Genomic DNA, 13,610 nt, shown 5'->3' with positions numbered 1-13,610 from the left:
TGACCACTGTGAGGTAATACTTCACTGTAGTTTTGATTTGCAAGAAATGCTATTCTTTTGATTTCTTTCTCCTGTATAAAATAATAGGCCATGAGACGTAGCTTAAAGTCAGAAAATATAGTCGTATTTCTTCTTTTTTAATCGTTGCAAGGTGAATCATTGTATGGACCTAATGTCACTAATGTCATTTTAAAATCCCCCATTGTTGTATATTTAGGTTGTTTCTACCTTTATTTAGCCAGAATAAAATTCTAAAGAGTGGCATTGGCAGGTCAGAGTGTCTGTAGCCAATGTCAGTAAACATAAATTTACATAATCTTTCATCTTCAAGATCTACAAGATTCAGATGACTCCTCCATTCCCACTCCCTGGGCCGCACTGTACCCTGAAGAGTTACCCGTGCCACTCTGTATACCTGCTTCTCTCTAGGTCTCAGATCACCTTTCCCTCACAGAGTTTCTGCAACCTAACCCTTAGTAGTTTTGTCTGGTACCTTTTATCTAGCAGTCTTGACTAATGGTAATTGTTATCTGAATCAGTTATTTCATTTGGGGGATATAAAGTGGTGTTTTTTAATTCTACTGTTTGGTTTCTAACTGATTTTTTAAACTACAGCAATATACAAGTATAATCCACAACTCAATAAAGTAAAAAATTCAAGCCTGAAAGTAAATAGTCATGTGAGTGCAAGAGTCTTATTTTAGTAGCTCTCTATGATGCACATTGGGAAATAAGGATAAAAAATCTAATTCTATAATGTTATTTTATGTAAAATTTTTACTCTAAAATACAAAGAATCAAGGCCATATAAAAGCAAAAGCAGAATAATTTATTTGAATCCATCTTTCTTTGAACAAAAATAAAAATAAGACTCTAAGTCATTTCCTTCAGCATTTTACGTCTTTTCAAAAACACCATTGGTGATTGACAACCTAGAAGGCACAGTCTTGCTTTTGTGACAATCATCTTTATTATTCTGTGGTACAAACAGCAAGAAGGAAGTTTGGGAATGACATAAAAATATATAGCAATCTAAATAGTAATGAGAATTTAATAAAACAAAGCCTGCTGAAATTTTTACAAATATAAGGTTTCCACATTTGTAGGTTAGATAGGATAGTGTCAATGCTGATGAAATGGAACATATAGATTAGAACTAATTGAGCTCTGTAGGAAACTTGATACCAAAAAAGTAATTGGAAAGTCCCGTCCTTTTCTTCCTTCCGTCAGGGCAATAAAGACTGTCCGCTGAGAACTCTTTCCCCTCCATGCTCCTCTGTAGCACAATGCATTGTGTGTATGCTGGAAAACCTGCAGTATGATTTTTTTTTTTGCGGTACGCAGGCCTCTCACTACTGTGGCCTCTCCCGTTGCGGAGCACAGGCTCTGGACGCGCAGGCTCAGTGGCCATGGCTCACGGGCTTAGCTGCTCCGTGGCATGTGGGATCTTCCCGGACCGGGGCACGAACCCGTGTTCCCTGCATCGGCAGGCGGACTCTCAACCGCTGCGCCACCAGTGAAGCCCTGATTTTTATAAATGACTCTATTCTGCATTAAAAGGAGTGATGAGTAAGAGGTATCGGGTTTGATTCCTTCACTGATTCCGGATGAATATACATTTTCACTGTTTTTCCTCAATATGTGCTTTCATTATTTCGCTTCAATGCATTGCTTTGCCCATGAATGCTCACCTGGCGAAGAGACGTGTAAAATGTTCTAAAGATTTCCAGGTCTACAGGTCGAAGAACCTTAAATTCTTTTATTCTTTTTCACAGCTGTGAATAATATGAGTGTTTTTAACTAGTTTAAGAAAATTACATTTACAAACCAATAAGTATAAAGAGTAAGCAATCACTAAATTCTGTAGATAATTTCCTTTTGAAACTAAAAGGTTTACTTACTCGGATGTTCTGTGAGCAAGTTGAGTTCAAAACAAACTGTTCCAAGAACATTTAATGAGGTCAACAGACAGCATTTAAATAAATGTAGCCATAAGTTCAATAAACAAATAACTGGGCTGAGTAGCAGAATATGAACACAGGCCAACTTACCAATTTGTTAAACACCAGTTCAGTTAGGTAATAGATGCATGTAGTAATGAAAACAACACTGCTAGAATAGTCTAAGAGCCAAAGGAAAAAAATTTTGGCTGTGTTTCTATCTCAGAACCAACTGTCAAATAGAGGTAAAAGAAAGCAGGAAATTACAGTTCTTCACCCAGACCTGGCACATTTACTTTGGGAATGGGGGAGATTCACTAACCACCTATAATACTGCATTATTCATGAAATTGATCTTTGAATTTAATTGGACCTAGAGAATAAAACCATAGGAAAGAAAAAGAGTCTCTGAATGTTTAGGGAATGTTTATTCTATTGAGGAATATTTATTCTACTGAGGATCATTGATCTTCAGTTAAAATAAGCAAAGAGGAGCCCATTAAGCTATGAAATCTTTAAAAGACTGAGTCTTATTTAATCTCTGTCCCTAGGACATAGTTAATGACCTGGAGATGTTTGTGGATTGACTGTAAATAAAACAAGTGCAAAACAGTTTCTAATGAAATAAAGAGAAAATATTCTACTTGTTTGTTTTTAAAATTCAGAATAGGTAACACACATCTGTATTCAAGGAAAACAACACTTGTAAAAATGCTGGCTCCTCTTTAGGATGAGCTGGAAGGGAGAAAGAGGAGGAAAAATTTTAAAGAGATATTAGAGAGAAGGGAGACAGTCTTCAGAGAAAGAGAAGAAAAGAGAAGGCAGATTCAGAGAGGGAAGACATCTCAGGATGGAGGTGAAGTCCAGACAAAGACACACAAAGGGCAACTTCCTCAGAAGATGGGGCAGAAGGAGGTGAGAAGAGAGAGGCTATGGAGATGGGGAGGGGAAGGCACTGGGGCTGGAGTATGACGGAGTTCTTGCATGGACTGCCCCTGGAAGGAGCATGTCCTCAACACCAGTTAAATAGTCCTTTATGTGCTGGAAAAAGAGCTTTTCTGCTTTATTTTCAACCTTCAAAGGTTATTTCTGAAATCAAATTTTATACTCCCACAAAATTCTAAATACATTGCTCATGTCTGAAAGCAGTCTAATTTCAGAGGATGATTTTTTTTTTAATTTAAGGAATCATTTTTTTCACATGCAAAACCCACCAAATTACTTTATCTGGTGCTCTGAAATTATAGCTGCCATATTCCACAGTTTAAAATCATCATTTATTTCATTGTTAGGAGTCTTAAAAGATAAACCTCAAGTTTTCATTTGGTTTGTTTGCAGGCTAACTGGAAAAATAGATACATAGAATAAAGGACATATAGAAAAACAAATGAGTTTAAGTAGGGTAACATTTTTGATTGGATACAATCTTAAAATTAGGAAGCAGACATATTCTCAAAATTCTTTATATTCCTTATGTTTAACAGAGAAAAATATCCCTTCATTTTCTATTCTCCAAAGTAAAGAGGGTTAGATATCATTTTAGAGAGGTTTTTTTTTTAACTGTCATGGAATAACATTCCACTATTGTGTTCTATTAGATTAGTAACATAATGCTATAAAGCAATTTTCTTTTCTTTTCAAACCAGAAGCTCCCAGTTCCATCAGAGTCTGCTCCTAATTTACCTGACTCCCTTTTCTCCAGGCTCCCTGAGACAAGAAGGAATGCACTGATGGGGTGCTCTGAGGTGCTCTCGCCACTTATTTAGCCCTTAAATGACTGCATAGTACCCCCAGGACTGGGTCTCCTCCCCGGAAGACCGTTTCCCATGCATTCATCCACAGCTAGCTGTTATTTTTGGTATTTACCCAGAGGTGTGCATGAATTACTTCACTAGAAGTGTTTCTTTTGCCAAAGGGGAAGTTCCTGTGTGTGGTTATTGATGTTCTTTTCAAAGTCAATGAATGACAAATAAAGAAATGATGGAAGATGATTTGTGGCAGTTATGCCTGCAGGCAGCTACAGCCCACAAAAAAGGGAAGTTCATTTCATTATTTCAAAAGGCTGTAGGCTTAGTTTTCCACAAATGGGAAGGGAAGGCGACTGCTTGGTGTCAGCCCCGAGGTTAACTGGATAAGCAGTTTCCTGGCTTTGGCCTCAGCTTAAGTTTTACTTCTCTGGGTGTGAGGCCAGTGGTTTTATTCACTTGGGAGTAGACTGCTTTGAATCTGTGAGAGGTGGGCATTTGATGGTGACGCTGTTGGGCACATTTTGCAGGTTCGTTTTTTTCCTGGTCCTATTTGTAGTGATAGATCACTGGCTTTAAAACCACCACAGTCACTGGAAAATCATCAAGATAACCAAGATGGCTGGAGAACTGGTCTAAAGACCCCTTTCTTACCAAGATGTGGATTCCCTGGGGGAATTGCTGGATTCTAGAGCTCTGCATCTGGTCCACTGGCCGAAGTACATGGCCCCAGAAGATACTTGTGTGTTAGCCTGTTTTATTTATTAAAACTATTTTCAGGTGGGAAAGTGTGTTCAAATGTACAGGAACTATAATTTCCTGTTTTAACATTTTTTTCTTCTGAGCCTTTCAATAAACTCTGGGGACAGCTGGGGATGAATGCTGAGTCCTTTCAACGTAGCATCATCAAATGCAAGTTCATACTTACTCTGGATGGTCTTGCTGTTGGGCAGGGATGTGCTGAATAACTTCGTAAATTGTACTGTGCAAATCTTGCTCTGGTACACCATCAGAGGCTGGAACAGATCTCGTTGGCATCTAGAAAATGTGGCACGTTAAAAAAAATTGGCAGACTAGTAAATAGTATTCCCACTACGTTGCATAGTTGAAAACAACTGGAAGAGGTGAAGATTAGAAAATTAGAACTATTTAACTTCCCTTCAATATCCATTTCCTCCTTGCTACAGTTCCCTGCACTGACCCTATGGTAGTTTCTGCAGTGGCATAGCTATGAGGTCAGAAGAGGAATAGCTGGACAAACTATCACTTTTTTTCTCCATTTAAGAAAAAAGCTGGCAGTACTGTAAAGGAAATACAGTAGAAAAAAATAGCAAAAGAGAAGATATCAGGATAGCTTAGAATCAAAGAGCATATATTACTATACTTTATATTACATCTGTCTTACCTTTCTGACACTAATTGCCAATCATGTGTGCAAGGGTGGTTTAGAAAAAAAGAATAACTTACAGCCAGAAGCCTTCATCACATTGCAAGTTAGTAAAGACAGTACCAAGAAATACAGAACACACAAAAGAAGATGTTTTGGTTTGAATGCAGTAATGGGCTCTAAAAAGTAAGGCTTGGATGAATGTGGAAAGTACAGTAGTGTATGTCTGTCTGGTTAAAATCAACATGTATTTTATTGAAATTGGCATCCATGTTTCATTAACTCCTATTCCTTATATTTGATACTGTTATTCTTGTAAACACTGTTTTCCAATTACTTAGCTAAAGTCTGGTTCCCCTCCTCATCCCAAACTCTTTCTATTTTCATTGTACTTCTGGCCACTTTCAGTCCTTTATATTTATACAGATCCACCTAGAGGACTCTTTGCCCTTGATAAATCATCTGAAGAGTTCTTTATCTCATTTGACCTGCTAGGTTACTTTGGAATATCTTAGCCTTAGATTTTTCTGGAAACTGCCTGTTTCTATTCTACTTGTTAAAGCTCTCATGGCAGTCGTAGGCTATTTATCCTAGGACTGAATAGGTGATTCATCCTATCATTTTTGTGTCAAGGGGATTTTGGTTTAGAGTTTTTACTTAAGATCAACTCTTGATTTTCTTTGGTATAGAGGTGTTCAGGGGCTATGATAAAAGCAATCTATAGATAATGACTAACTTACTCAACTAACCTAATATTAGGCTTGTTAGCAAGTAATAAATTTGTTCATTTCATGCCACTGCTTTCTGTCCAATTCCCCAAAAGAAGTGCTAAATGGGCAATGAAATGTACAGTAAGTAGGGAGAGGAGGAGTACGCATCTGTACATGTACCACGACAAGCTAAAAGATGATTCTGATTTTTAAAAACTCAAAAAGTTAGTAATCAATTTATTTCCCTTCTTAACTTCAATTCTGAGATCTTGGTAATGTTATTATTATTCCTTTTCTTCTCAAAACCATTGCATTTAGCTGTTAATCTTCACACATAACTGCCATTCTGGCTGCTTCTCACACAGATCCTCCTACTCATGTCCGGGTCCTTCTGCTCCTTGAGTTGTTGGTGTTGGTTTCTCACTTCTTCCCAAAGCACCTGGAACTGCCAATGAAGGACCTCAGCTGATTCCTCAGGAGTTCTCAGCATTGAAGATGGGCATAGTTCCAAGTCAAGTTATTCTACTTACGACAGATATAAGCGGGGCTTCTGATAGGTAATCAAGCACTCATTTCTCTGCCTCAGGTTCTTTAGAACTGTGGCGTTTTGAGCAAATAGAGGTCCGCTCAGTAAAATCTTGAAACTGAGTACTGATTAATTGCAAGGCTAAATTTAAAGTTTCCTACATAGATCTCACTCCTTTCCAATGCATTCCTAGGAATAAAAACTGACTTCAAAATTCACTTTTAAGTCTTATTAGCTCTTCAGTTTCCTGCTTTCCCATTTAAGAGCCACACCTGAGAGGGGTGCTTTCTGCCATGGTGAGGAGCTGTTTGAAATAACTGATCCACCAAATATTTATTTTTGTCTTTTTGGTTGTAGAAGTGAAGGGTGAGCCAATCCTGCCTGACACTGAATAGGACATTGCAAAGCTTTTGCAATGCAGTTTTTCTCTTCATCTGTGATGTGGGCACTGGCGCTACGACTCACCCATAGGAGGATGAAATCCAATCAATCCCCCTCCATTACTCACATGGCATTTGAGAACTAAAGCCTGTGGCCAGGTAACTTACTGCTTGAAACTTAGAATCTTATATAGAATTCTCTGAACAAGTGAGGTAACCAATCCCTAACAACAAATATTGATAGTTCTCTTTTAAAAAGGAAATGAAAATGCCCAGAGGCAAGTAGTCCGTTTCTGACCCCTTCCTTAAGTGAACTATCATAAGGGAATAAGGAAACAGAGGAAAGATCGGTTGTACATAAATCTGTAAAAATGTTAATGAGCTGATTAGCTCAGAGAAACATTCTGCTTGCCTGTTAAACAAAACTGATTGCTTAAAAGACCTTGTCTGTGTGGACTGAAAAAAATGGCTTCAACTGTATAAAAGTTCCCGCTCTTACATCTCACGCACCTTTAGGAAAAAATAAAGATATGTACCTGCATACTTTGGGTTTATATGGTACCTTCCTTCTGAAGAGCATAAGGTACCTTCAAGGGTATAATCAATTGTCTTTGCAATGTCCTCATGAGGTATGAGGAAGAAATAAAGGGGAAACTGAGCAACAGAGAGAGTCAGTGAAGTGACACGCTGCAGTCATCAAAGTGATGCAGAATTATTTAAACCAGGGTCTCTTGGACCCCTATTTATTCACTTCTCTTGACCTTCAACCTAGTTAATTCTCTCTTCCCTGAGCTTACCAGGTAAAGAATGTTTATGAATTCCTGTAACTTCCTTATTTGTGTTAGCTTTATTGATAGAGGCTGAGAAAGATGCTTTAGCTCCCCAGATCCGGCAATGTCATTCATTACAGAGTAGGTAAACACTGCTGAGGGTAATGCAGCCATTTGACCACACTGCCCACATGCTTAAATGAATGCTGCTTACACCTCTGGTGAAGCAGAATGCTACTTCTGGGCTAATCGGCCACTAGGAAAACCAACCCTGGGAACACCAGAAGCATCTGGAAAAGCAACAAATTCATATATTCCAAAGTCATCCAGAGCATCTTCGTGGCCTGAAATGGAAAACAAATACTACTTACAAACCAAATGCCTCAAATTGCTATTGCTATTTTTTAGAAAAACCTTTATAAAACTTATCTTCATGGTTTGCTTCAAGTGGTATGTGTACAAAACCAATTTAACATTTCTTAATCCCCTATAGTCATGCTGCCACTAAATAGTATTGGAAATCACTCCTGTTGAAGCTCAGAATTGAAACTGAATTGGGACAATTATTCTTAAAGTCTGACGTGGAAACAGTGTATTATATATTAATACACTGTTAATATATATATATTATATATATACACATATAATATATATATATATTATACAAACACATGTGGGCAGCCTTGTCCTTTGTAACTCTCAGTTACCAGAGACATAAACACCAAGGCTTCAATCTGTCAATCACAGCAGCTCTTAATCCACTCATAATATCTACTGTACTCTGCTAGATCTAACAGAGTCCACCAGGACTAATAAGAATAAATAAGCAACTATTGCTGCCCATACATACAAAACAGAAAACAGGTCCGATGTCACCTAAACTATCATCAGTAAAATGACAGGAATGGGGTGGTTGGGAGGAATCAGGTGGTCTCTGGGGCCTTTCTGAACTCTGACGGTTTATCATTTGTGAGAAAGGACTAGACAACAGGAAGAAGACCCATGTTTACTGAGCATCCAGGCATTGTATTAGGCACTCCACCTACATTACTGGATTTAATTCTCAGAGCAACCCTGAGGGGAAGTTATGATCTCTATTGTATAGATGAGTTGAGGTCAGGAAAAATAATTAATTTTCCCAAGGTGACATTGGGGGAAAGTGGCACAGATGGGATAGAAACCCAGCTCCTCTGACTCCAAGGCCTGAGCAAAAGCCCCACTGTTAACTTACAACAACTCAGTAGGGAGTCAGAAGTGAGGGGCACCGCTGGGGACAGGGAAGCAGCAAACCTGTGGGACCTCCCCTTCCTCTTCTCCCTGGGAAGGAGCTGCCAGCACTGTATCTGCTTTAGGAACTGACGTAGTGAGAGAACCCTTGGGCATTTTCAAAATAGTAAGAGGATCAATGGAACAGGATTCAGCAGAACTCAGTGATGGCGGGCAAGTGACAGTCTCTCTGAACCTTAGTTCTCTTGCCTGTGAAATGGAGTTGAAAGTGCCTTTCAGGCTTATCTTACAGACCTGTGTGACTTACATAAAACTAATACAAGGGATAGAACTTTGTGAAGTGAGGGCAGTCATCCTGGGAAGGGAGTGTTAGTGTTATCTCATGTGAATTCTGTTATGTCAATAGTACATTTTACATATATAATTAATATCAACAATATATATTAATATACATTAATATTGATAACAGCCCCCTCAGCCCAGCCATTACCTGAAAACGTTTGAGCTTTCCTGTATTCAGTTTCTGGCCTGAAAAGACAAATTGGTGTTTCTGTCAGTCTTAATCTTTGAGGAAAAAGCATTCAAGAGAAAAATTATTTTCATAGAAATATAGGCATTACCTGCCTTCTAGCTTTTGCTTTATAACTAAAACCAAAAAAGAAAAAACACAGTAAGATACATTTTAGTGCACATATAAAACCATTCAAAAATTTTGTTTTAAATTTTAACCTACCTTTGTAGGGTTGATATTTTTTCCATAGGAGGAGAAGACACATGGATATAATCAAAAAGAGTGATATTCCAGTTATACTTGCTAAAGGGGACAATGATTTCCCTTTTTGTGCAAGCTTCTCTATTCCTAAATAAAAAGACAAATATATTTTTATTAAAGATCAATAATAAATTGATCCTAAATAAATAAATCCTAAACAGTACAGTACTGCAAATGTGTATATATATATATATATATATACACATATATATATAGGGAGAGAGAGAGAGAGAGAGAGAGAGAAGTCTGAGTGAGACCAAACAGAAGGCAGGCACTTATTTTAGAATACATACTAAACTCTCTAAGGATATTTGTGATTGGAAATGTGGTGAGCTGTCCAGGATAATACCAATATGTTGTACTAGATGTAGCAAATAGCTCATGTCATACTTTTCAATAGTGTTCACCAGCATTTAGCTTGGATCTGTTGGATCTCATTGTATAAAACATCCCCAGATGCTAGGCTGTTCTCTATCTCTCTTTCCATCTCATTCTTTTAACATTGTTCAGGTATGTGGATTTTCTAGGGCAGTGGTATGTAGTTAAAGGTGTGGGAGGGGAGGTGTTCATTTCAAATAATTACTAATTTTTGACCAATAAAGAAATTTTAATCCTTAAAATAGAATGCGTGATTGTCAATAAGACATTTAAAGTCCCACCTTTGACTACAATTCACTGTGTTTTGCAAGTCATTCCTTTTGTTAATATTTCTATATAAAATATAGTGCTAAAAGCTAACACTTGCTGAGTGATTATAATACATCAGACTCTGTTCTAAGAGCACATGATACGTATTAACCCATGGAATGTCCACAACGATGTTATTAGGGAGGTAATGTTATTATTATTATTCCCTCTTAGAGATGGGAACCTGAGGCTTGCCTGAGGTCACTCAGGTAGTAAGTGGCAGAGTCCAGATGTGCCCCCAGACTCTTGACACTTTGTGCTGCCTCACTTTGATGCTGTTTTGACAAGACTTACTAAGTATGGCAATGTTAACACCAGTTCCAGACTATAACATGCTTAGTCAGAGAGTTAATCTATAAAGTGGAAAGTTGTGTGGCCTCCCACAAAAGCAAGTAACAGATGTCTTCCATGTTATCATGTTAATCAGACATTGATGTGGAAATGAATGGTGGCAGTTGCCTGTCTCTGTCCAGTTTAATGTGGGAGTGAAAGTTATGGGATGGCACTTCCCTTCTGCCGTGGTGGAGAACAGCTTGGAGCATCTGGGTGTGGTGAAGAACATGGTGCGGACTCAGCTCTGCAATAAATACCCAGCCTGCACCCTGTTGCCTTCCACCACAAAGCCTCTACTGAGGTCTCCAGCAGCCAAGATAAGGATGAAACCTTAATCTTTCCCTTCTTTCATTGTGGACCTATATGTACTCTCTCAGCTTTTCTACCTACAACGCTTTCACTTTTTAATCTTCCCAGAATCTTTTCATAATGTAGTGTAGATCATATATGTTAAGCTCCAGTTAAAAAGTCATGGAGGGCTTCCCTGGTGGTGCAGTGGTTGGGAGTCCGCCTGCCGATGCAGGGGATGAGGGTTCGTGCCCCGGTCCGGGGGGATCCCGCGTGCCGCGGAGTGGCTGGGCCCGTGAGCCGTGGCTGCTGGGCCTGCGCGTCTGGAGCCTGTGCTCCGCAATGGGAGAGGCCGCGGCAGTGAGAGGCCCGCATACCGCAAAAAAAAAAAAAAAAAAAAAAAAAAAAAGTCATGGAAATCATGATATCTCCTCTAATTTTCCCATGTAATGCTGTTCTAGTATTCCCTTTAAGTCCTTAAGAGTTTAAGCAGGTTGCTTTTCATCACCAAAAATCTTTACCATCTCAGATGGTATATTTATAAATTTCTGATATGCATTCAGAGAATTGTGTTCTTTTTTTTTTTTTTTTTTTCTTTTTGCGGTATGCGGGCCTCTCACTGTTGTGGCCTCTCCCGTTGCGGAGCACAGGCTCCGGACGCACAGGCCCAGCGGCCATGGCTCACGGGCCCAGCCGCTCCGCAGCATATGGGATCCTCCCAGACCGGGGCACGAACCCGTATCCCCTGCATCGGCAGGCGGACTCTCAACCACTGCGCCACCAGGGAGGCCCCTGAATTGTGTTCTTAAAATGTTCTTTTTATGGGATTACAATAGCTGTGTAATATTTATTGCTTTAAAACAGATTTTAAGTTAAACTCCTTTTAGCTTTGGGTGGAAGAAATAAATGCAAGGTAGTATAAAATGGACTAGAATGGCAATTTATTGGTTCTGATCTAGACCAGAACATCACAAAACTTATTAGAAATATTATTTTTCCTCCTTTTCTCTTGGTTAATAATTTGTAGGAAAAGTTATATTCTCCCACTGTTAGAATGCTGAGCTTTTAGTTTGTAACTACTTTAGCATTTGGGTGATCTCTGTGTGAGGTCTTAGCCTTTCTTCAGATACTGTGCTCCTACTTCACAGGTTTGTTCTCTCTAAAGAGCTGGGCAGCTTTGAATGAGCCACTTGACTCTAAGGGTCTGGATTTTCCCAGTAGTAAAATGAGGAGGCTAGAATGATTGGTTTTTAAGTTCTTTTGTTGCTCAGATATTATATGATTTGAGGCAGCCAAAGAGTTTTACATGAAGTTTATGTAAATAGGACACTATACCCAATGGTATGCTAGTAACTGAGTATCAAAAAGAATTATATGCACATATATACATACAAAAGTTATAAATTTTACTGATATGAAGGATGTGTAGCCTAATTTAGAATTAATAATAAAATATGCAGTACTGTTTATTGTTAATTCCATATATCTAATTGATTCTCATGGAATGCTTTTGTTGATTTTTGCTGAACTCTTGCATTTTCAACCTGTGGGTGAGATTCAACCATGCTTTGAAACAATTAGACTTCAAATAAATGCTTGGTTACTATGCAATTCAGCAAAGAGATAGCTTACATCATAGATGAACAAGTGTAGCTTCAACACGAACGCTGGCTGATATTTACTAAGATGAAAGTGAAACAACAATGACATTCGTTGGAATTTCATTTAACAGCGATGTGAATGACTTCTTTGCTAAATTGGAAAATAGATTTTGAATACCGGGAGAACTCAATTTTTTTTCGCCATATGTAATGTAATGGCTACAGAAACAATGCACTTTAAAATTTAATCTGTATTATCATCTCCATCACTTTCTTAAGTGTAACAATTAACAATTTCTCCATCACTTTTGTACGTGTAGACAATCTTATTAACTGAACAACATCCTCTGAGTTTTGAAAAGTATTTTCATTATTATTAAGTTCAAAATATTTTATAATATTCATTGCAATTTCTTATTTATCCTAGAGATTATTTAGAAGCATACTGTTTAATTTCCTTATGCCTGGGAGTTTTCTTTCTTGATTTTTTTAGTTAAATTCCACTCTATTTAGAATGCATACTCTGCTTGATATAAATCTTTTAAAATCTGTTGAGATTTTTAAAAAAATGACCATATATATAGGTGCATGCTTCTAAAGTATAAATTCAGAAGGACCCATACTCTGCTGTGGTTGTCAATAAGATAAAGGCAAACAGAATGGTCTCTTGAGACACCAGCAGTGATACAAAAGCAAAGTAATAAAGAAGAAAAAATTGTTAAGAAATACTAAATAATAAAATGGCATGATTTAAGACACAGCATATGATTTGGGTACCACTTTTATCATGAGAATTCTCTTATTTCTTTATTTTAGATCCAATACTAAAATCAAAACTACACAATTTTCAGATATGCACAATTAAATGTATGCGCATTATATGTATATAAAACCAAGTGTACATTTGTTTCCCATGTATTTGGAACAGATATGTCATATCAGTAATAATGAAAATAATAAAGAAACTTAAAGTGTCATTTATAGGTACAGATAAAGAAATAGTTTCAGAGAAATGAAAATATTGGCCACAGTCAGTAAGTCCTAGAACAGGGACCGGAACATAGTTTTTTCCCTGACTGCAAATTTAATTTTTTGCTGTTGATCCATGGTCAAAGAATGGTTTTCCCACAGGCTTTTCTTTTCTTTTTTAAAATAAATTTATTTATTTATATTTTTATTTATTTTTGGCTGCACTGGGTCTTCGTTGCTGCGCGCAGGCTTTCTCTAGTTGTGGCGAGCAGGGG

The 13,610-nt window shown here is 37.8% G+C and overlaps 1 protein-coding gene across 4 annotated transcripts in view; it reads right to left on the bottom strand.

Moving 5' to 3' along the window:
- Positions 1-884: 884 nt before the first annotated feature.
- HEPACAM2 (HEPACAM family member 2) overlaps positions 885-13,610 on the bottom strand; it is a gene marked incomplete at both ends in the record, with an annotated part of 34,951 nt that continues 22,225 nt past the window's right edge. Inside the window, 6 exons of one of the 4 annotated variants that reach the window (XM_082633015.1) lie at positions 885-1,775; positions 4,614-4,723; positions 7,729-7,802; positions 9,176-9,213; positions 9,306-9,330; positions 9,419-9,544. In XM_082633015.1, the coding sequence (XP_082489141.1) occupies positions 1,760-1,775; positions 4,614-4,723; positions 7,729-7,802; positions 9,176-9,213; positions 9,306-9,330; positions 9,419-9,544 (389 nt within the window). Of the gene's footprint in view, positions 1,776-4,609; positions 4,724-7,672; positions 7,803-9,175; positions 9,214-9,305; positions 9,331-9,418; positions 9,545-13,610 lie in introns of those variants that run through there. The other 3 variants (XM_082633017.1, XM_082633016.1, XM_082633018.1) reach the window with 3 other exon arrangements.

Source organism: Mesoplodon mirus, assembly GCF_964341445.2.
Source record: "Mesoplodon mirus genome assembly, chromosome: 9".
Taxonomy (NCBI): domain Eukaryota; kingdom Metazoa; phylum Chordata; class Mammalia; order Artiodactyla; family Ziphiidae; genus Mesoplodon; species Mesoplodon mirus.
The sequence above is the reverse complement of the archived record's forward strand: the minus strand, read 5'-3'. Positions and strand labels throughout refer to the sequence as shown.